Below are 22,606 nucleotides of genomic sequence, written 5' to 3'. Positions count from 1 at the left end.
AATATGCTTTTTTAAATTCCTGCTGTGAACTTGGTCGCCTCCTATAATCCGCTCTCACTTTCTTACTTCCTTCCTCGACCGTAAGACGCGTAATCCATCTTGAATATATCATCTCCTGTTGTTGACACTTCCCTGCATTTTTGATGTTTAGTTCAGAGATGTTTTTTAATCTTCAACAATGAAAAAAAAGGCCCTGAAAACAATTGTATTTCTTCTCATGTCATCGAGTATTCTTCAGATTCCAAAGTGGAATCTGCCTTAAACAAAAGTTTAAAAAATATAATATATATATAACATTCTGAATTCAATGTGTTTAAATTCTTAGCCTTTTAAATTCATTATAAAACTGTGATGTTAAACGAAAGAACCTCGATTAAAATGTTGAAATATTGTACTTTTCTTTTTATTTAGAAAAACTTTTATCTTCAATGATCATTCTTTAAAAATGGTTACGGAAACGAGTTGATTTTTTTTTTTTCTCATATGAGCCGTGAATATTCTAGAGATCTAAAAGTGGAAACTAGGTTAAAAAACGTTGGAAAGTATTAACTTAACCAGGCTAGAAAATAAGTTTCCCCTTAACCAGCTGTAAAATATGTTTTATATGTTTTTGTTTTTTATATATATATATATATATATATATATATATATATAGTACAGCTAGTTAGAGGGAAACTTATTTTCTAGCCACATTTATTTTACACATAAGTTTGATATTCTAATTCCAGTAAGTAGCAAATAGAAAAACAAGTTTCCAGATTAAATATTCTTTTTATCCTATTCATTTTTTTAATACATTTGGAGCATTCATTTCCGTAACTAATAAAATGTCACTGTATATGCAAAAAAAAAAGTTTTTATGCAAACCTTTGAAATAAAAACACTGTATAAACGTTAACAAAAACAGCTAAAAAAAGTACATTTAAAAACAGCACAAAAGAAGCTAAAAGAGAACGAGACCTCACTTAAACCCTGAGCCAACAACAGCTTCAGTCGTAGGAACCAAAAAAAACACATGGTCGAGCTGTAACTTCAAACCCTAAAGAGGAAATTAAAAGTCAGACGCTGCTTCTTCAGACGCCGACGGCGCGGCTGAGGCTGAGTCTGCTGACAAAGGCAGGCCAGGTTTGATTAAATGCAACAGCGGTCTATTGATCAGAGCTGCAGCGGCAGAGAAAAAGCAAATCAGCAGAGGTGCTTAACACTCTGATCGCACACACATCAACAGAGAGTCAGCGCTTCACTGCTGGAGAGTGCAAATTAGGCATTAAGACACGAGGGGGGCTGGCGCTGGTAATTTTCTCCGGATAAAGGGAGAAGTAATTAATACGTGGGGTGTGGGTCCAAGTGGAAACAGTTATCTCGCGAGGTGAGCGAGGGTGAGACATGCACAGACACCCACTTTTGTTCCGCGAAACCCCTCGGGCGGCTTTTAAAACCTGCACGATCACCGGGTTGATATTTTCTCGAGCAGAACTGTTGCTACAAGCAGAACGTCGGGAAAACTATTTAAAATGACTCCAAATATAGCATCAATGAGACATTGTTGCCACTAATTTGATTTGTTATTTTGAATAACTGTAACTCCCCTTTCATCCGATCCAGAAATCAGAAACTGAAAGTAGTGATGGCTTAATGAAGCTTCATGAAGCATCGTCCATATCGTCAGAGGCCACTAGATGGCACTCTTTATCGTCTAATTTTGGCTTCTAGTAACTTTTTTGAATGAATCCATGGTGATAAAGAAGATGCTTTGCGAAGCTTAATCGACCCATCACTTGCACCGAAACACAGAACCGATTTTTGGGATCACAAGTCAATAGTGATACAGGCCTTTAGTTATAATAATACAATATGTGATTATAAGAGATGGTTTGATGAAGCTTCATGAAGCGGTGTCATTATTTTTCAGAGTCCACTAGATGGCGGTCTCTGCACTATTTCCCTTTGTTTTGAACAACTCTTCTAATGACACATGATTTTTAAACTGATGGCGCCACCTACTGACCTCTGAGCAACATGACACTGTTTCATGAAGCTTCACCAGCACATCACTAGTGATTATGAAGAATGGAAATGATAAGGGAATAATGTAAAAAAAAGAAAGTTTTTGAGGTCAAAAAATACAAAACTAACACCAGCCTTCGAATCTTGATACAACAAGATGGTTGATTCAAGTTCACTCAAACAATAAGTCTGTAAACTAGTGAAAATGTAGACACAGGAGTCCAGAACTCTTGCTGATTCAACGTCTTTTGATGATAATTTTGTATTATTTTTTGTTGTTTGTTTTTGTTTGCTGGTCTAAACCATGAATCAAAGTTAGTTGAGAATCTTGAAAAACTTCAGTGTAGTATTATTAAAATGTTGTTTGGGTTTAAATCTATCAAATCAGTTGCCTATTCTTATTATTTTGGAGGAATACAGTTGAAAAATACTATTGCCTCTATTTTTTTTTTTTTTCCTTTCCTTTTCCTTTCCTACACAAGTGGTTCCCAACCACCGGGCCGTCGACAGGTACCAGCCTCACAAAGAGAGAAATATCCATTGTTTGAATTCTGTTGTGTTGATTATCTCTGTTTGAACAGTGTTTAAAAACCACAATCTCTTCAAGGGAAACAGATTCAGTGTTATGGTAAGATGTATTTTTCATGTACTTAGTGTTTGTTGTTTTGTTTTTTTTGGTATTGTTATTTTATGTTTTTGTCTGAGGACAATAATGCCAACTTTAAAGCAGTTCATGATGCAGAGAAGAGATCGGCGCCCCCTGGTGTAAACTAGTGATGTGCTGATGAAGCATTGTCATGTTTTTTAGAGGTCAGTAGGTGGCGCCATCAGTTTAAAATGTGATGTTTCATTAGAACAGTTGTTTAAAACAAAGGAAAATAGTGCAGAGACCGCCATCTAGTGGACTCTAAAAATAATGACACTGCTTCATGAAGCTTCAACAGACCATCACTAGTCTAAAGCATGAGTAAAAGCGTTTAGTGTCAATTTTAGTTTAGAAACTGGATAATTGGGTGAAAAAAACTATATTATTAAAGTGTATTATTCTAAATATGTTGTTCAAGTTTAAATCTATCACTGCAGTTTGCTTATCTACAGAATCCTACAGGTAGAACGTTTAAAATTGCAAAACTGTTTCACCACACCAGCTGAAAAATAAAATAAAAATAAAGTAGTTTTCTACCACCTAGAAATGTGTTACTACTTATATATATATATATATATATATATATGTGTGTATTTTTAAACAGAATCCACAGCTATAATCACATCAAACTACTCCGGGCCACTTGTATATACTTGTAGTGGTAAAGTAGTTTACACACTTCTGCTCGTAAAATGTGAAGTTGTTTTTGTCTTAGTGTGTGTGTGTGTGAGTGTGTGTGTGTGTGTCATGCAACTCACTTCCACACGTCCCGTCAGGCAGCTGCATGAAGCCATTGAGGCAGTAGCACTTGAAGCTGCCGTAGGTGTTCATGCACCTGTGTTTACAGGGCCGTGGCTTCAGCCCGCACTCATTGAGATCTGCGGACACAAGAGCGAGACATGAGTGGTCCGGATGACAGACGCAAAGGGGCCCCGGTACTCAGAGGTGAGCAGGCCAGAGGTCCGGGGGGCGAAGAGGTCACTCATGTGCGACCACGCCCCAGGATTTAAGAGGGTTCGCGACGGCTCCCTGTGTTTAAGTTTAGTGTTTTTTTCAGGGAAGGCTGGTGCTGGAAGCGTTGTCTTGAAAGCTGGGAAATGTTCTGGCAGGCCCGCAAAAAACCCACCCCCCTTCCCCAGGAAGCCTGTGTCAACTGTCAACTCAGCCATTACCTGCATGTGAGGAAAGGTACTATTATCCTCTCTGACTCACAACATTGTCAGGAGGCTCTCGCCGCACATTTATCTCAAGAGTTACACGAGGTTAAGGAATTAGTGTCGTCGTACGTTCAAAACATGGTTATAGAAACATCAGCGTGACACGCCGTCGTCAGCGCTTCTTCGTCTAACACCGACGCGGAGCAAAGACAAACTTAGGCAACAGTTGAATAGATTTGCAGGAGGATTAAGGGGATTTCAAGAACCATCAAATGACCATCCCTGGGCTCCCATCAGGGTTTGAGCTCTTGAGTCCGATATTTAGACGTTCAGTTTTCACCGACTCTTCAAATGGCCTTGAGAGTGTCAACCATTTATTTTGGAATTCAAAGGTTGAAGCCTTGAACTCTTCTCTTCCGCGTCTTTTCAATTGAAATTTCTAAAGTTCTGCCCGAGAAGAAAAATGTCTTTGCGTCCGACGGTCCTGGTATTTGCAAAGGATTGTAAGAGAAGTGAATGGAGATACCTTGAAAGAAAAAAAAAAAAGCCTGGTCGAAAAACGTTTTTAAAAAGACATTTATCCTTTGGTATTGGTATTGTACGAGAATGTATTCTAGACGAGAAATATGATCTTTTCTTTTTAACAGGATGATGAATTAAGCTTCATAAAATGAATGATCTTATTTGAGTTTTAAAATCGTGTTAATGCTGAAGAAAGTGGCAAGTGAGGGGAAAACATCTTTGTATTGACTTTGTTTCAGAACAATAGACTTTTTAAACAAAAGATATTTACTTTAAATTCAAACAAACATGTTTTTTTTTTTAAACAAAAGTTGTGATTTCTTCAAACAGGCTTAAAAAAACTCTGAACATAATGACACATGAAGCTTCACCATCACTACTTATGAACACCTGATTGAAATGTTTCTAATGATCTGTACTGCTGTAGAGTTTAAGGGCTAGTTCACCCAAAATTCACGTTTTTTACTCGCACTTATGTCGATTAAGAGTTGGGATTAGGTATAGACAAATATTTATTCGTCTTCCTCGTCCAAAATAACCCAAAAAAATCCAAATACCAATTTGTATTGATGTATTGAAGCCTCAACATTGGGAATTGTTCTGAAAATGAAGCGCGTTTGTAACAGAAGCTAAAAGGCTAACATGCTACACAAACAATGTTAAAAAATACACACTATATAGACCAACAGTTTCTATTCCCTGGGTGTGATTACGAGAGGGCGTTACAGACCAGAAGTTTTGAGGTATTTGGATGACAAGTTGTTGTTTTTTTTCATCGACCCATGACTTGCTTTCCAGGACATCTAAAGAAGGACCACCAAATCTCAGAACGACAAAAAGTTAGTGAACTTCGGGAACGTCATATGAACATAATTATTTTTCCCTACGACTCTAAAAAGGAACAGATTCTTCTTAAAATAATCCCAACTTTGAGTCGACACGAGGGTGAAAAAGACTATCCCTTGAAGGTTGGTGTGCTGATCCGCGTCTCTCTTATCTAACGCTGCCATTTTAAGAAGACTGCAGCATCATTAACGTGTAGATGTGTACTCTCAGGACGCGCTCCCGCTTATAGCCGTAAACAATCAGACGGCTCTTGAGAATCTGCCTCATTACTAACAAATGTTATGTTTACTATCACGCTTCCATCACACCTTCTTTTCTCTGGTGTTTACTTCGGCTCTGCTTATGAGGCTCAATTAGCAGCGGCGTCTGTTCTCAGGGATGGTGGGTGGAGGGTCATTTAAGGGCACGTTCAAATGGATGTTTTTGGTCGAATTTAAGTCTATTTTAGAGACATTCTATAGAGACTAACACCACGTTATGGTTTCCTTGTCTGTGATGTGTTACGGGGCTTGTAGGTTGAAGGCTAAACTAGTGATGGTCTGATGAAGCTTCATGAAGCAGTGGCGCTCAGTTCAAAAATGATGAACAGTTGTTCAAAACATAGGAAAATATTGCAGAGACCGCCATCTAGTGGACTCTGAACATAATGACACTGCTTCATGAAGCTTCATCAGACCATCACTAGCTTAAATTATCTTATTTAACAAAATAAAAGTGTGTTACGAGGTGGAACAGAGACAGAAAAAGCGATATTAATCATTAAAGAACTATTATATACAGTATATTCAATGTATACGAAGCAGAAAATTGAATTTTTAATCAAGGTTATACTTTTAATAATGACATGAATTTACTTTTTATTTGAAAACGATTGGATCTCAGATAATTATGTTTAGTGATAAATAAGCTTAAAAGCATGATCTTGACTAGAAACCCTGGGTGGTCTGGGCCCATTAGCATAATAAAGGAAATAAATAAAAATAAACCTGCACTACAAAATGGTTTCTTGTATCTTGGTTACAAGAGTTGTCACGATTACGAACCATCAAATTGAGTACGAGTTTTTTTTGGGAGGTTACTTGAACTCAATATCAGAGATTACTTTAGGAGAATAAGGACTACATGTTCTCTACTTCAGAAATTGTGACCACTATGATGACAATGGGAAGAGAATTTCTCCGTTCCATTATCCAAGTGTAATGAATATTGTGAAAATGCCATTGGTTTCAGTAAATCGTCTGCTTCTCCACATGGGAAGAACTAGTTAAGGAGACTCAGGCTCCTTTTAAGGATGCCTCCTGGACTCTGAGGAAGTTCTGACCTCTTTGCCCCGTGTCTCCATTGGATTAAAATTGAAAAAATGTTCGAGTAAATTTATTAATAGAAAAAAAAAATCCAAACTAACTCAATACGCACTGCAGAGTGGCAAACACAATTGGGGTGTTAGAAAATGTAGATACAGCGATATTTCATAATATCTTTTATTGGATTATTGGATCGTTGTTCTGCAACACTATCAATTTTTACAATATACTAAAAACAAGGAAAATATTTTATTTTTTCGCTTCAAAATCATCAAACCAACCTTTTATTTGTTACAGTTCAATAAAGTGTGTTTGCAATACAAATGTATATACAGTTTATTGATGTTATGTTTATTTACATTTAAAATCCAAATGTTGACACCAATTGTTCCTTTTTTATATTAAAAATAAACTATAAACTAAAATAAATCGGCTTCTAGATGGCATCAGTCATTTTTGTCCTAAATGAACAATGAAACCCTGAAGACTCGTGAAATGACTGAGGACGAGAGGATACATTCGACTCCAGCAGCTTTTCAAGCTGATGTTTGAACATATTTTGGTTTCAAACCATATGAAAGCAGTTACGACTTCGTCAAGAGTCATGTGGTCTGTAAATTCTGCAACTGCAAATAATAAATAATAATATAATAATAAATAAATCCTATTGTATCCCTGTATCGTGTCACCAGATTCTTGCCAATACACACCCCCAGAACACAACACCAACCCCTTTTTCTTTCGAGTCAAAACTATCGACAAAACGTCTCGAAGGACATTTCAACAACGCCATTGTAATGATCCTATTCTTCCTTGATAATTAAAATGTTCTCTACATCATTCCCATGGTTCCCTGACATACATCCGTTCGGCTTTTCCTCATTAGTAGCGTCGACTCTTTTTTATCCGCTGGCTCTTGGTCTTATCAAAGGTCCTCGTGCTAATTGCAGTCTATGGTGAGGCTCGTCGCTGTGGCAGAAACACATTCACTTTCCTGCTGCTCCGAAGGAAACATGCATAGATTTGAATGAGTTCCACAGATGTTTGGGAACAAAGAGGAGGATAGAAAAGAGCGGCACATGCCAGACAAGCCGCTACCAGCTTCTTGTGCGGATACAGAAAAGTCAAAGAGACAGTGGAAGAAATACGAGCGAGAACTCATCACATGGCCTCAGGACTACTGCGTTCACTGCTATTCGCCAAGGTAAAGAGTCGCTCCGGGGGGCTGCCCGTTAGCTAGAACCACCGCTCAGACACATCTGAAGTGATGCAAAGTCAAGTAATTTATCTGGTCAGCTCCACTGAGACTGCATTCCAATCACGCCTCAATCACTGAGAGATTAGTGGCTTTTTTTTCGCTGTTTTTTTCCTAGAACTTTAGTCTTGGCTCTGACAGAGAAGAACGTGTTCTGAAGGATGATCTTTGAGGTAACAAGGAAGTCCCTTTGTGGTGCGTTCAGAACGTGGAACGTGGTTTCAGACAAGGCAGGAAGGACAACACTCTGGACGGACCATGCAGCGCCATGCTCGAGCCAAGAAAAGTGAATCTGAAAGACGGTCAAAGGAAAAATCTCACCCTCAGATACTCCGCTCGTTGGTTGCTGGTCCACTGGACGAAATAGAGGGAAGCGAGTGACCCACAGTTGTGAGAACAAACGGTCCAGAGCTTCTTGGAACAAAGGCGGATTAAATAAAGTGGGGATTTGGAGAGGGGGGTAGAAGGTGGTTTGACTCGGATAGTGGAAACAAAAGTAGTCGAGAAAGAGAAAGAATAGACAAACACCACGGATGGATTAGAACACATGTGATGACATCACAGTCCTGAAAAGAGGAACATTAGGATCTAAGGAGGATTACACTTGTGAGGGTCAGTCAAGAGCTGATCATCTCAAATCTCAAATCCCGTGCACTCTTGAGGGTTGGATCGGTCGGAAGAACGTTTTAGGTCATGGTTCTATTTCCCCTGGAGAAGAGAGATTTGTGGAGGCCAGCCCGGAGCACGGTGTTGAAGTTTAACAATCTTGGGCGAACTATCACTTTAAGACATAGCATTCTCTTTTCAACCAAAGAACGTGCCAGAAGAATTGAAAGAATTGAAGGACGAGTTGTTTTTTCTACCTTTTCTGAGATAATATACCACCGAGCGAGATGCCGGAATGAAGGTCAACATGTCCCTACTAGACCCCATACTGTGGCTAAGTAGGAACAAGACTTAACTGCGACAGTCCCCCGTTCAGTCGAGATCCATTATTCAGTGCAAACTGCCAATAAAAGAAACGTTACTTTCGGATCATGCTCCGTCTTGACGTCCTAAATCACCTACAAAAACGCTGCTGCCCAGATCCATTTGAGTCACCAACTGCACACAAAAGGCTCCTAACCTGTACTTTAAGAAAAGACATACAATCACTGCTCCATGTGCATGAATATCAATCGAAAGGAGAAAAAAAATATGAAGCGAAATAATGATTATAATCAAACCCCTTTGTGAGACGTCTACGAACATTCAATTAAAAAAATCTGAACAACTAGATCGCCACTCGCTATAAAACACCACCAGCACTTAAGATTCGTTCTCAGCCAGGCTACGTCTCAAAGACTTGTTGGATCAATGCATGGACCTTCAAAAAAACACCTTAAAATTTATTCTGTTTTGTTTACAAGTGTTTTCCTTTAGTTTCCACCAGCAGGGGGAGAACATTGCTGTGTTCTTTTTTGGTCTGAATTAATAGAAACCAGGGAATAAAACATCTGGTTACAAAAAAATAGGCAATACTAAAACATGCCTCATTTGAAAATCCATCAAGAAGTTTTCGTTACACTATTAAGCTTTTGTGCGTTTCTGAAGGTCTCATCATGATGACATTTGTTAACTGTTTGTTCTGGTAGAAACGCGTCAGATCGCATCATCATCAAAACTCATGGAGAATTAAAGTGTGAAAAGGTCGAAGCGTCAAAGATAACCTTCGTCAAAAGCCTGAGAAAAGGTTAATAGAGACCCTCGTTTCTGAATCCGCTGCCTTCACAACTGTCCGAGACACTATTGTTTGTGTTGCAGTTCATCCTTATCTGAGCAGAAAAGTACCCAAGATAGTTTCCTCTTCATGGGAATAAACCTTATTAAAACACTGCACTCCATTGTTCTCCCTCTGATGAATTGCTTTACACTCACAGAAAAGTTGCTCTTTGAAGAACTATCCGCCTTATCTTTGTAAAATTGTTGTGTTACACATACTTCTGTTATATTTTCCTTGAATGTCTATAGTATTTTTTAGAGGCAAGTCGCACTTAAAGTAATAAATGAAACTCTCTATCTAATATTAATTTTCTTAAATGTCAACAGTGCGGTAAAATGCGATTCGATGCAATATATTCATCTCACGGTACAATTCCATATATTTCAATAAATTGACACTGTTTTTTAGAGACATATTGTACATTTCCAATCTCTCTTGCTTGAATTGATGGGAATGAAAGCCAAAATATGTCCAAAAATCAGATATAAAATGAGTCGGCTGTATCCTCTTGTCCTCAGTCATCACCAGAATCACGCAGGATTTCATTCCTTTAGCCTCAGACTTAATGACTGCTGCCATCTAAAAGCTTGGAGGTTTAATTGTAAAACTGAAATAAAGAAAAGCTCAGAATATTTGGATGTTAATTGTTAGTAAAAGAACAAAAAAAACACACAAAGTTGATTTAACAAGTATAACAATAAAATATGATTACGAGAGTGGAGTCCATTATGATGTAATAATGGCTTCACTCCTCATTTCAGCCATCTGCAATCACGCCCCGCTTTGTTCATACAACGAGTCCCTTGGAGGTGGAGACTTCTGCGACTGGCAGAAGGCACGAGGTGACAAACTTCGACACTTGACCAATCACAGCAGAGTGAATGTTATGATGTTGATTGTTGCGCAAGCACATTTTCTAATGTAAATATTTCAATGAAAAGAGAGTTTTGTACAAACAGACACACACTGATGATACAATACAGTCCAACATATATTTAAGACACACTTAAATGAACACATTAAATGTGGAATGCCTTGAGATGTTTTGTTTTTCTGTGAATTGTATTTGTAAGTAAGTAAGTAATTTTTATTTGTATAGCGCATGCTGAATAAAGTGCTGCCCACGCTTTTGTGCGTACCGGGCTGTTCTGTTTTACACAATAAACTCTTTTGTTTATTTGTGGACAAAATACAAGTCATTACAAGTCTTGTAATGTTTTCCTAAATGTTAATCGATGATTTGTCAATGTTTTTGCTACCTTTCCTGAGATAATCCACCACTTTTTTCTTTTAACTTGAAGATTCCTTCACGGGAGATTACCTTTAATATCTGTTAATGTTGAATCTCTCTAAAAAAAAGTACCAAATCGAGACCATAGGTTTGAGACATTCTTAGTGAAATTGTGGTTCAAATCCCAAACAGCCGGACCTCACACACCCAAAGACGAAGGAAGATCCATCATTGGTCGTAATGATTTCTCGCTGACACACAGAACAGACGAGAATAAACAAGTTGTGACTGCTGTGTGATGTGGAAGATCCTTCAAAGGTGCTTCAGCAGCAGGTTAATTACAGCTCATTTCAATTACATTACTCACATTATCTAGATGTTTGGATTGACGGAGCGAGCGTGACTGGAAATTGTGCCACAGTTTATCACTGTAATGACTTTATTTTTGTGCTGCAGGAGATCATTCAACAGCATCAGCGCAGATGTCCAATCTGGTTATGGGTTGGGAGAGTGTGTGTGTTTGTTAAAAACACAATCAATATCACAACCCAATGTTTGTGCACAGAGTAGATTCATATTCAGTGCGACCGCTAAGATGCCAGTGATTAAGATAATATGAGAAACAGAGATGATTAATGTCAACAATGGAAAAAAAAAACATCCAATACTGATGTTAAAAGAAAGGACTAAAAGTTTGTCTTACCTTCTTTTTTTTTTTATTCTCTATAAGTGGGTAATATTCCATAAATAAGATAAGATAATATATCTGTCCCACAGTGGGGAAATGTGTTTGTTAAAACAAGTTCACAGAACAGAAATAATACAAATATTGAACCTAAACACAAATATGATTAAAAATAAAGTGCAACATACCGCAACCGCAAACACGTTGACCACGACCAAGACCAGGACTACTACTACTACTACTGCTACTACTACAACAATAATAATAATAATAATAAACTATTACTGAATGTTACACAAAAAAAAAACACAATGCAAATTCACCAATAGTCAGAAGTATAAAAACACAGTGCACAAGTGCAGAGGTAAGGGGTAGGGAGTAATAAACACATTCAACTATAGTAATACACACATTTAATGCACATTAAACATTATATTTGGACATATTTATTAGTTACTGCACTGAGAGTGAGCATCAAGAACCATAAATTGCACTTTTTTAGTTTTAATTATTTAATTATAAAAAAAAAGATAATATTAATTTAAAAAAAGTATATTATATTAAAATCAACTACATTCTTTAGTATTCAACTTAAAACATATTCAAAATACCTGTAAAAGAAAAGCTATGAGGATCTTTTTTTTCATGTCATATCAATAAAAAAACAGCTAACAGATATATTTTTTGATATTTTTATAATATTGGTCAGAGGGTCGTGATGTACGAGTTCTTGAGTGTGAGGCTCTTTCAATCAAAACTTGTCAGGTATTTGATGAGAACTTTTATTTTCAAGTGTTTTTTGTCTAGTTTATTTTCCTAAAAAGAGCTGCGGCCGGGATTTAAAACAGATGTGCTTCTCATCTCAACAGGTGTTAATCTGACGAAAACGAAAAAGGTTAGGAGTGCGTTTGGCGCCGCTTTTGTTTTGGCGCCGCGCAAGGTGTTAAACTCCAACCCCTGCAGCTCACAAGCATCTGTCTTCGCCTCCCACTTACCGACAGGATCGCGTCCGTCTGCGTGTCATTGAACAGATTTATATTCATTAAATACGTGGTAATATACCTGCCCGTTAAACTCAATTACAAATCAGATTGTGCATCCGTCATGGCGACAGCTTTGCCTTCAGCACCATCGGGGTCAGAGCAAGATAAACGACACACGACCAATCGTTCACTGAAGAAAAGAAAATTGTGGATTTCAAATGATTCAACATCTCATAATCCAATTGTGTTCTCCTCTATTACATCCAGTCACAGCAGGAGACGTTCGAGATGATCTGCATCAGATTATTCTGTCAAGGTCAGAGGTTCTCGGAGATCATTCTCAACACATTCGTGGGCAGATTGAGACAAAGTGGAGGTAGAGAGGGAGACACCTTTTCTTCGCCCAGGACGCAAAATGAATCATTCAAAAACATTCCAGAAAGGATTTCAACACCTCCTCCTTCCCCCTCCCTCCCTGGTCTCCCCTCTCTTGTTTTTTAATTACACACTATCCCGTTCCGGTCTTAAGGTGCCAGTTCCACCGGCTTCCCATCAGGCTTGAGCTAAAGAGGAAGCTGACAACCTTTTTTTTTTTTTTCCAACACTTTGGATCCTTCTATGAATGAAAAAAGCGGGGACGCACAAAGACACTGGTCCAGACGGGGGTTATCTGGGGTCAGAAATGTAGATGTTATCTGGCCTGGAGGAGAAGCAGAACAACAGGGATCTTTCAACAGCACTTTGACGCCTCGGACGATTTTGGGCTGAACCGGTGATTTTCAACTCCCCTTCAACGACCACAATTTGTCAGTGAGAATAAAAGCCTTAACTAGAGCAAGAGGACGTCCACGAGAAGAGTTTTGAAGCACCGTTAGCTTAGTGCTTATTCAAGCAGAAACAAAGCAGAAGATGTAAACAAAAGAAAGATGAAAGTATATGCATCAGAAATATTGAACGGCTTAATTTATCGTTACAAATATTGAAACTTTTATCGTTTTTATTGAAATGTTGTTTTAAACTTTGAATTTTTTTTATTTTTTTTATTCAAATGTTCTTATTTTTATTTGAACAATTAAAATACATTTAGTATTTTCAATATGAATTAATTACTTTTTAAATTAAAAATAAACCATTAGAATTCAATATTATTTAATTTGGAACCTCTTGATTCAGTTTAAACTTTTTGGAACTATTGAAACAATTTTTTTTTATATAATTAAATTTAAAAGGCAACAAATACAAAAAATATTGAATTTAGAAAAATGATTGGGAATTATTGGAATTATAATATCAAACTCCATGTGAAAAAAAAGCATCATGCATTTTTTAAATTAATTAAAATCACAAATGTGTATATTTAATATACAAGTTGTTGAATTTTATTATTGAAAAAAGTACAAAATCCAAGTTTCAACATTTAACATTTTTAATGCATCATTCAATATTCTGATGGTACTGATAGACTTCCATAAAAAGCGTCAGGATGTTGTTTGTCAGTGTACTTTTGTCTTTTTGGCCACAAATAAGTAGAGATCTGTATAGTTACAGGATTTCTTTGATATCAATGTGTTCCTAACTGGGATTCAATGATGCCCGAAAACATTGCTAAAGAATAGAAAACCATCAAACCTTGTGTAACTTTATTGAATATATCGCGAGTACTCCCAGTGTCTACCGTCTACACTGGGAGCAATAGCATGTTAGCTTCGGCTACAACAAAGTCTTAAAACATTGACATGTTTGGTATTTTTCAGAACAATTTCTCATGTCCAGGCTTCAATACAAGATGGACGTTAAAGACGAGCAATATGGAGTTATTTGTATCTTTTTAAGTGTATTTTTGGACATAGATGAAGGAGACTGAGCTCCAGTCGCTACATTAAAAAAAATACAGATTACTCTTAAAATAATCCCAAACATAGTCGACATAAATGAGTGAAATGTAGATTTTGACTTTAAATCTTAATCACCATTATATTGATTTTAACTGTTGCTAAGTATATTATACTTCTAAGTAAACCTAAAGCAACAGCTTCTATTTCTTCATGAAGTTGTGGCTTTGAGAAGATTCCCTTCAGCAATAATAAAGATACTGAAATAATCTGAGCAATTATCTTTGTTGTTAGACTCCTTGACTCCTCGAGGCTACGCATTTTATCATAAAGACTTGTATATTAGCACCAAAAAAGGAGGAAAACATGTTGAAAAGTAAGATTTTCTATGGTAGCATTGGTTCTGGAAAAAATGAACTTCATGATATATCGAGTTCAGCTGGTCACCCCTCGCTCTGACTCACCAACTGTACCGGCTGTTCAGTGAATCTGGCTCTGGTTCTCCAAAACACGCTTCATGTGATACTGTTGCTAGTTCTACAGTGTGTACAGGAACACTCCAGGTAATTCACGGAAGCGTTGAACTCACCTTGGTTGCACGTCTTCCCCGTGAATCCGGCGTGACACTTGCATTTATTGGGTCCCACACAGTCGCCATGTTTACATCCGGGCTGGCATGCAGCTGTGCAGGAAGAGATGGATCAGCTCAGAGAAGCGGATCAAAACGACAAAGCATTTAATCCTCCAGATTCTTGACTTCCCTCAACCCTTCGGCTGTAAATATGTCCGCTTCACATTTTCACATCCCCGACAGAAGGACGAAGAATCCACCGGGGACACAATATTATCTGTGGCTCTGCACGTCACCGACGGGCCGAGTTCACTCCGTCGAAAACCTTCAGATCTACTCGTGAGAAAGTTGGTTGTTGTTGCCCGAAGTTTTGTTTTCTCTTTCTGTCTAAAAAATAACTCAAAAGAAATAATGTTCTCAATTAATTTCAAATAAATGTTATTAATAGGTGTCTAAGGGAAAATATTGACATGGCGATATATTGCGAAATTATTTTCCATTATACTGTATCAATATTTAAAAGCATTAAAATAAAAATATTAATATATTTCCTGGTTTAAACTTCAATAACTAAAATTATTCTATATTTTAATACAATTTACATGCAAATATTCAGATGTTTTTTCATTGCTATTAATCTTCCGGGCACTGGATGTCCTTTTCGGATAAATAAGAATCCCGTGAGAGTTTGGCGATGACTGAGGACGAGAGGATACAGTCAAGTCCAGCAGCTTGTATAGCTGATTTTTTGGTTTCAAAACAAAATGAAAGCAGTTACGACTTTGTCAACAGTCATGTGGTCTGTAGATTCTGTAACCCCAGAGTTAAGTACTCGACAATACTACACATATATACTTGTTACTACAGCATCAAAGCATATTGAATCATTGACCCTGTATCATGATACTATCGCATCGCCGGATTCTTGCCGATACACACCCCTAGTTAATATTCAGGAACAGATGGCTGATCCACAAATTCAGATCCCCCGACTATTGGCCAAGTCTCGACAAGAATGTACCTCTAGAACCCGCCCCCCACCAAACCCACTTGAGTCTGAGACCCTTGATCTAGGTCCACGGATCCTTTGAAGGTTTAGTCACTCGCTGTGGTGGCGAGAGCTGCAACACAAGCTAAAATAGCTTCCTTGTTGCTAATAGGCGTGTTGTGCAAGCGTGTTCTGTAACACTACTTACTGCCACTGATCTTTGGTGATAGGGAGGGACTTTTAACTATGAATGATTAATTACAGAAGAAAAAAACAAAACACGTTTTGACTGATGCACAACAACACACAGGAGTGGAACGAGAGTCACGTTCTTGGACTGATGGACGTCTTACTTGCCCAGGGGAAGCTTTTGACAAGACAGCGGTATTTGGCAACATGCTGAGTCGGGAGTACGAGCTAGTAGGAGAAAAGTTAGTAAGTCCACATCTGAGTAACTCACAGATTCCCTGGTGGAATGGAGATTTTGGTTAGCTTAAAGATTATGATGAATATTTCTAATTATGTCTACAAAGATGACCTACATGAGCTGCTCAGTGTCTGGACAAAGCCCGAATTTCTTTTTTCTTTTTTTGTAAGGGGCTACTTTTCTTTATCTCAGTCCAAATAAGGTTTTAAGATTTTGGAGCTCTGTTGCTTAAATATCAAGCAAGTTCAAATGTTTTTCAGAATCTGTTGCGATCTCTTGCGAGTATGTAAAAGGGACATAAAATATTCATATAACATGGCCTTTGCATTTTTCATTTTAATTAGTTCTGGGGGTTTTGTATCTGATAGAAAATAGCCGGAAAACGTCGGGTACTTTAGCTCCTGAAACATATACAGCTGAACTGTTCATTCATGCGATTAATGGAGATGACAGTGTACAATAAAAAATAAATGTTTAAGTTTTCACATTTGTAATATTTTTGGTTATCTTTTATCACAGTATTTAAGGTTCAAAAGATTTCTAGACAGAACAAAGTTGGCAACTTGCTATTGGTTATATAAGCGAGTGCACTTTCCTTCTACGAAAATTGCAATTCTCTGAATCACAAATGTTTAATACGTGTGGATACTAGAAACCACTCTTCATTCTTCAAGCAGGTCAGGACAGGCAGGAGTCGCTCAGTCTGTCCACCTGGTTTAACTCAATGATGCTTATTATTATTGTCGATGTCTTTGGGGCATTTTTTTTAGACTTAAAAAAAAAAAAAAAAAAAAAGGTCTAATAATAACCAACTCAACGATCTGGAGGTTTGCCCGAGAATCTTCCTTCCCTCGCCGCTCCCTGCCCCTGAGCATGTCGACTGCACTCAGCCTCAACCGAGTGTAACTAAATTTCATTAAAAGCCTCATTAATTCTGTCAGGACGCGGAGCGGAGGGCTTCATTATCTTTACTATTGGGCTGAGCCGGGGCGTGAGCTCCAAGTTTCCACGGACGATAAATATCAACCGATAGACTCTCGCCGTGGAAGTCTCTGCCGGCGTGCTCCGACTCTGAGCTCCGGGCTTAGATCTGAAAGCAGAGACGTGACGGTGTCGTCGACGGTGGCGGCGAAGGGGGCTGGGGGGCTCTCTGACAAAGAGGCGGGGGGGCCCCGGCACTATAAATAAGTGAGTGATCTCTGGATTGAGAGGATGTGCCCCCCGGCAAGACACGTCCAGCAAGATTATATCAAGAAACATGAGGCGCTAACCTTGGGGCTGGCACTTTATCCCGCCTAGTCTGTGAGTTAAGGCGAAGAGAGCTGCAAAACAAATAGCCAAAACAAAAGGTTGCAAAGCAAAGTTTAGTCTGTCAGTGTTCAAAACGCACATGCCCGGACGCACAGACCTTAAAACACAGTGGAGTCTCACATGTTCCCTGATGAAAATGCACATAAATTTAAGAGCGTTGAGCTTTTAATTATTAAAACGTTGCTGCGGGGGAAGATCTTTTATGTCTGGAGATAGTATCGAAAATTAGACCGAACAGCTCAGCAAATACTTCTCCAAATAAAGTGTTAAATTACGTGAAGTCAGCGGTTTCAATATGTTAAATTCTCGTCCATTTTAAATGACTGTACATGCATTTAAAAAAAACAAGACAAGGGAGGTTTTATTCTCAGCAAGAAATGTCATAAAGTTTTATGTTAGCAGGAGAATAACTTTTTAACTTTTTAACTTTTAGTGTTGAGGAAGAAAAAGAGTGAGCGATAGATCCTTTCATCTACTTCTATTATAGACTCCACGGTCAGCTATTGTTCACTTCGACTAATACTGTGTTCTGCTCTGAGTTTGCCGAAAAGTATATTAATCACAAAACTAAATTCTTAACCCTGGTGTTATCTCAGGGTCAAGGTGCTCGGGGGCCTGAAGACAAACGTGTTTTTGGTATCTCTTGAACCTGAGATATTACAAGGTTTAAAGAACTATTTCACCAGAAATTCATATTTCATTTTCTACTCGCCCTCATGTCGACTAAGGGTTGGGATCATTATTAGAGTAATATTTTTCTTTTTGGAGATACGGGTGTATGTTCATATGTCAGTTGTGAGCCATCCAAAAAAAAACCCACTAAAAAATGAAACCAAATCCCTCCATACTGCTCGTCTGTAACGTCCATCTTCTAATAAAGCCTTGACATGAGAAATTGTCCTGAAAAACGAAACAATTCGATATTTTAAGCGTGTTTCTAGTAGAAACTAAAAGGCTAACATGCTACAAACACTCCAGTTTCTACTGTCTAAACTGGAATTTAACCTGAGTGAGAATGTATTTACGCTTTAAAAGACCGCGTCAAATAAAAAAGATAGGCGGCTGTCGTGTTTGACACATGAACTCTAGAGATAACTGTTTTACTTTCTTGTTTCTTTTCAGAAAAAAACCTTTTCAGAGCATGTTTAATCTCATCAAGGGATTAGGGAGACACATTTTCACAATGCTGTGATCACGTCAAACAAAGCAGAAAAGACGATAAACCCGCCTGATGATCGGGATAAAGTGAGCGACTTAAACCGGGGTTCCACCTCTCTGTCTCCTCCGCTCACCCGCTGGCTTAAATTACGGATTCGTTATCCCGACTCAACTATTTGTAGAAACAAAGAGGCCACTCAACCCATCGTAATCCTGGTCTCTGTGGGTTTGACAAAGACCGGGGAGTCATGTGTGGTCTCTCGCAGAGGAAACTTTACCTTTAGCAAAGCAAACGAATGCAATTCACCCAAACATCGTGAAGGTAATTTTGCGGCGCTCCTGGGACTATCAAGTATCCATTCTTTTGGACATTTGCGGAGGTAATCGTTGGGAAAAAAGGAAATGAGGCAGAGGAAAGGAGCGTTTACGATTTCAGTACACAAATGGAAAATATCTACTAAGGAAAACGACACCCCAAACACAAACACATGATCTAAGGCTCCCCTGACACTGCACGACAACATGACCTACATCCGACATATTACTAAATAGTGCTTAATATAAGTATCTGTGCAGGTGTTCGGATCATTTTACTTCACATTTACACATTTTCTAACGGTGAGTGATTCTAGAAGAGTAGAGAAAAGAGGCAGCGTCCTTCTGGATTTCAGATGAACAAATACTGCATTTAGAAAAATACGCTCCATTGGTTTCATCCTAAAAAAACTACTTATTCTAACTCCAGCAAAGAAATGATTAGTGATGGGTTGATATGGAAACAAAATATGTCGATACATTAGTGAAAACTTTTTGAAAAATGAAACAACAACAAAAAAGTTTGACTAATATCCAGTTAATTCATCATCATTAATACCTAACCAGAAATCTGAGATTCAACTGCAGCTAAATCAACTGATCTTGTAACCATCTAAAATATAACGTTAATTATAACTAATATTGGCAGAAAACTTTAAGTGTCAACAATTTCTGATGGATGTTCTGTGACGATCTTAATCGATGCGTTTCCTCACTTCGGCTACTCCCAGTCATCGTCTGCTTAAATGTATTAATTTTACTAGAGAATTTAAAACAAACATTGTTGTTGGAATGATAAAGATGCTTTATTATATGCATTTAATTTGAAGGCTAAATGTATCACAAGAAAAGAAAAAAGATGCTATGTGTTGAGGCTAATTCCTAAACCGTGAAAGCAGATTTTATTTTTAGTTTGTGTTAAACCACAAATTAGAAAACAATGCTTTTATTTTGGAATTCTGAATGAGACAACTCTTGGTATGAAGTCACTGATCACATGTGACTACGTCAAAAAAAAAAGAAAGAATAAAATCAGACTTTATCAAATCAAATTTCCAGTATTTTCATTTCATTTATTTGAGGGCGTAGATTTAATAGAATACTCATTTTACGATAAATGTACTTTGACAGATAATGGACTAGGAATCCAGAACAACAGGGAACATGTAAGACTCCAAAAAGACACGGAAACATTCACACACTGCTTTTTGGTGAAGAAAAAAAATCTTCATTTTTTTCTATCAATATTAGCAATAACTTCCTTATAATAATCATCCTATTCTTAATGTTGAATTATGGACCAGTCACCTTCTACTACAAGTTTAGTATTTGTGTTGCATGTTATGAATTCCCTGAAAAATAAAATAACGATGTGTTTATTAGCATGTGGCAACCTGGGACTCTTAAAGGTTAAAGCAAAAACAGAATAATCAGTTTTCCCCATAGTTTGTCAGGATTCAATCAGCATATCGGGATTCTAACGAGTCATGAATAGAAATTTGGGTTGCAAATGAACGAGGTCTGGGGTTGTTTGTGTTCAATGTTGTTCAGGAAGGTTTTCGGCGAGCAGTGTGTGAAATGTTTCCGACAACATGGACCGACAGTTATATCGTACAGATGATGACAAAAAACGATGATCACAAATAAAACAGAGAAATCAAACAAACAAGTGAATGTCGATGAACAAAACATGCACAAGACAGACCGCCTTTATTTAGGCCTTTTCCACCTGAGGGAGAATTTTCTATGAAATATTCATCAGCCAAAGTGCTCACAGTATTTGCTTCTCCTTCGGCCGCCACTGAGCTATCAGTGTGTTGGATTATTTCATGCCAGATGAAATGAAGACAAAGCCAAACGAGTCGATGCCAAAGATGAAATGTCTAAATGTACGTAGTTATTGCATAACAAGATTTAAGTCAGAAAGATTAAAATCATTATTTATCAAGTTTATTTTACGCTCAACGACTTCAAAGTCAATTACACTGATCGATTTATTTCCTAATGTTCCTGAAGTTTTTTGGTGTTAGACAAGTCAAATTTCTTGCTTTTCTTATTGTTATGCAACATTAGTTCTCAGTCGTAAATGGAAAAACAAAACCTCACTAATGTGATGGAGTCAAACATTTAAGAGAATACCCTGCGGTGGAAAAGGCTTAAGATAAAAAATGAGAAGCAGCTTCTTCACCCGCACTAAAAAGCCAGAGCAATGTTTGCATCTTTTCAAAATCGCTTTAAATGATCTCCTGAAGAAGCTCTTTCCACCAAGGAGGTTGTTATGGTTAAGATGGTTATACTTGTTGAGCTCTTTTCCTGCCCCCTACTGTCCCTTTAAACCCTGTCATATTTCAAATGCTACAAAAGCTCTCCCCGTAAAAACACGTATCGGGTAAAGATACTCTTGTAAATGAACTATATTCTAAGCAGGTCATGTTCCTTGTAAGTGAAATTGACTCTTGTTGATACAATCATTTGATTGTGTATGTTCGCACACCTCCACCAGCTCACCTACGAAGCCCCTTTTGACCCCGGCTAAAAGCCCCCCAAACCAGAAGCAGATAGGCACTCACGTTGGCAGTGACCCCACGATCGCCGGGTCCACCCCCAGCAGCAGTCCACCCTGGCGCCGTACCGACACAGACCGTTGGACGAGGCCATCTGCCGCGGCCACCTGTACCGGAACGACATAAACAGTCCACGTCAATGAAAAATGAATGAACGAAGAGAAGCCTTCAAAGCGTTTCCCTCGTCCAGCTGTCGACATCAACTGTTGGAGGGGGGAAGCTGTCATTCGTTCAGACGAGCAGAGGGAGCTCATTCTTTTCTTCCCTCGCCGTCTCAGCGCTCCACTCTCACCTGGAGCGACGTTGCTTGAGAAACGACGCCGCGACCCTGCTGAGTCGACTTCCGAAAATCGTATTATTAGAAACGTGGTCCAGACTCCGACATCGCTCACGCAGGGAAGAATTGATTCATGTTTTGTGGGCTCAGTAGCTAATACTCTACAGCAAAACTACAATTAAGAACAATTTAAAAATATCTCACCATAACGCTGAATCAGCAAGATCTCTTGAGATGTTTGTGTATTTGCATCTATGTACATTTGATTGTATGCTGATGATGTTGTTCTGTATGTGTGTGTCTCCTTTTAAATGATATGGAATAAAGACCCCTAAGCAGAAGCTTTGCTTCTAGAGTTTGTGTTTTACATTCTAATTAGTCAAGAGTCAGAATGTCAAAACAAATAGGCTCAAGGATTCATTCATTCCTCAGGCTATTAAATTTTACAATTCCGAGTTCGGGGGCAGGAGTGGAGTAAAAGTATAATGATGTTCTGTTCTATGTTAGTCTTTGTATTCTTTGTCTTTTTTATTTTTCTTTGATCTTTGTTCTTTATCTTTATCTTTAGACTTAGATTGTATCATCTTGTTATTTCTCTTGTTCTTATTTTATTTTGATTTATTTTTTATGAAAAATTGCTGTATTTGCTGTGGCTATTGGAAAAAAACAATTTCCCGAAGGAGACCTCCTGAGGGATCAATAAAGTCTACCTTACCTTAATGTTATTTTAAAGAAAATCAGTTTTCTAAATAAATATATATTTTA

The 22,606-nt window shown here is 38.0% G+C and overlaps 1 protein-coding gene across 5 annotated transcripts in view; it reads right to left on the bottom strand.

Moving 5' to 3' along the window:
- The window catches only part of npnta (nephronectin a), a 56,751-nt gene that overhangs the window by 19,610 nt on the left and 14,535 nt on the right, over positions 1-22,606 (bottom strand). Inside the window, exons 2-6 of one of the 5 annotated variants that reach the window (XM_087807192.1) lie at positions 21,571-21,671; positions 17,488-17,538; positions 14,820-14,912; positions 8,059-8,148; positions 3,412-3,531 (exon numbers count right to left, since the gene is read on the bottom strand). In XM_087807192.1, the coding sequence (XP_087663318.1) occupies positions 3,412-3,531; positions 8,059-8,148; positions 14,820-14,912; positions 17,488-17,538; positions 21,571-21,671 (455 nt within the window). The remainder of the gene's footprint in view (positions 1-3,411; positions 3,532-8,058; positions 8,149-14,819; positions 14,913-17,487; positions 17,539-21,570; positions 21,672-22,606) is intronic. The other 4 variants (XM_087807209.1, XM_087807200.1, XM_087807216.1 and 1 more) reach the window with 4 other exon arrangements.

This window comes from Callionymus lyra, chromosome 1 (genome assembly GCF_982586985.1).
Source record: "Callionymus lyra chromosome 1, fCalLyr1.hap1.1, whole genome shotgun sequence".
NCBI lineage: Eukaryota > Metazoa > Chordata > Actinopteri > Syngnathiformes > Callionymidae > Callionymus > Callionymus lyra.
This window is presented reverse-complemented; position numbering and strand designations above follow the sequence as displayed.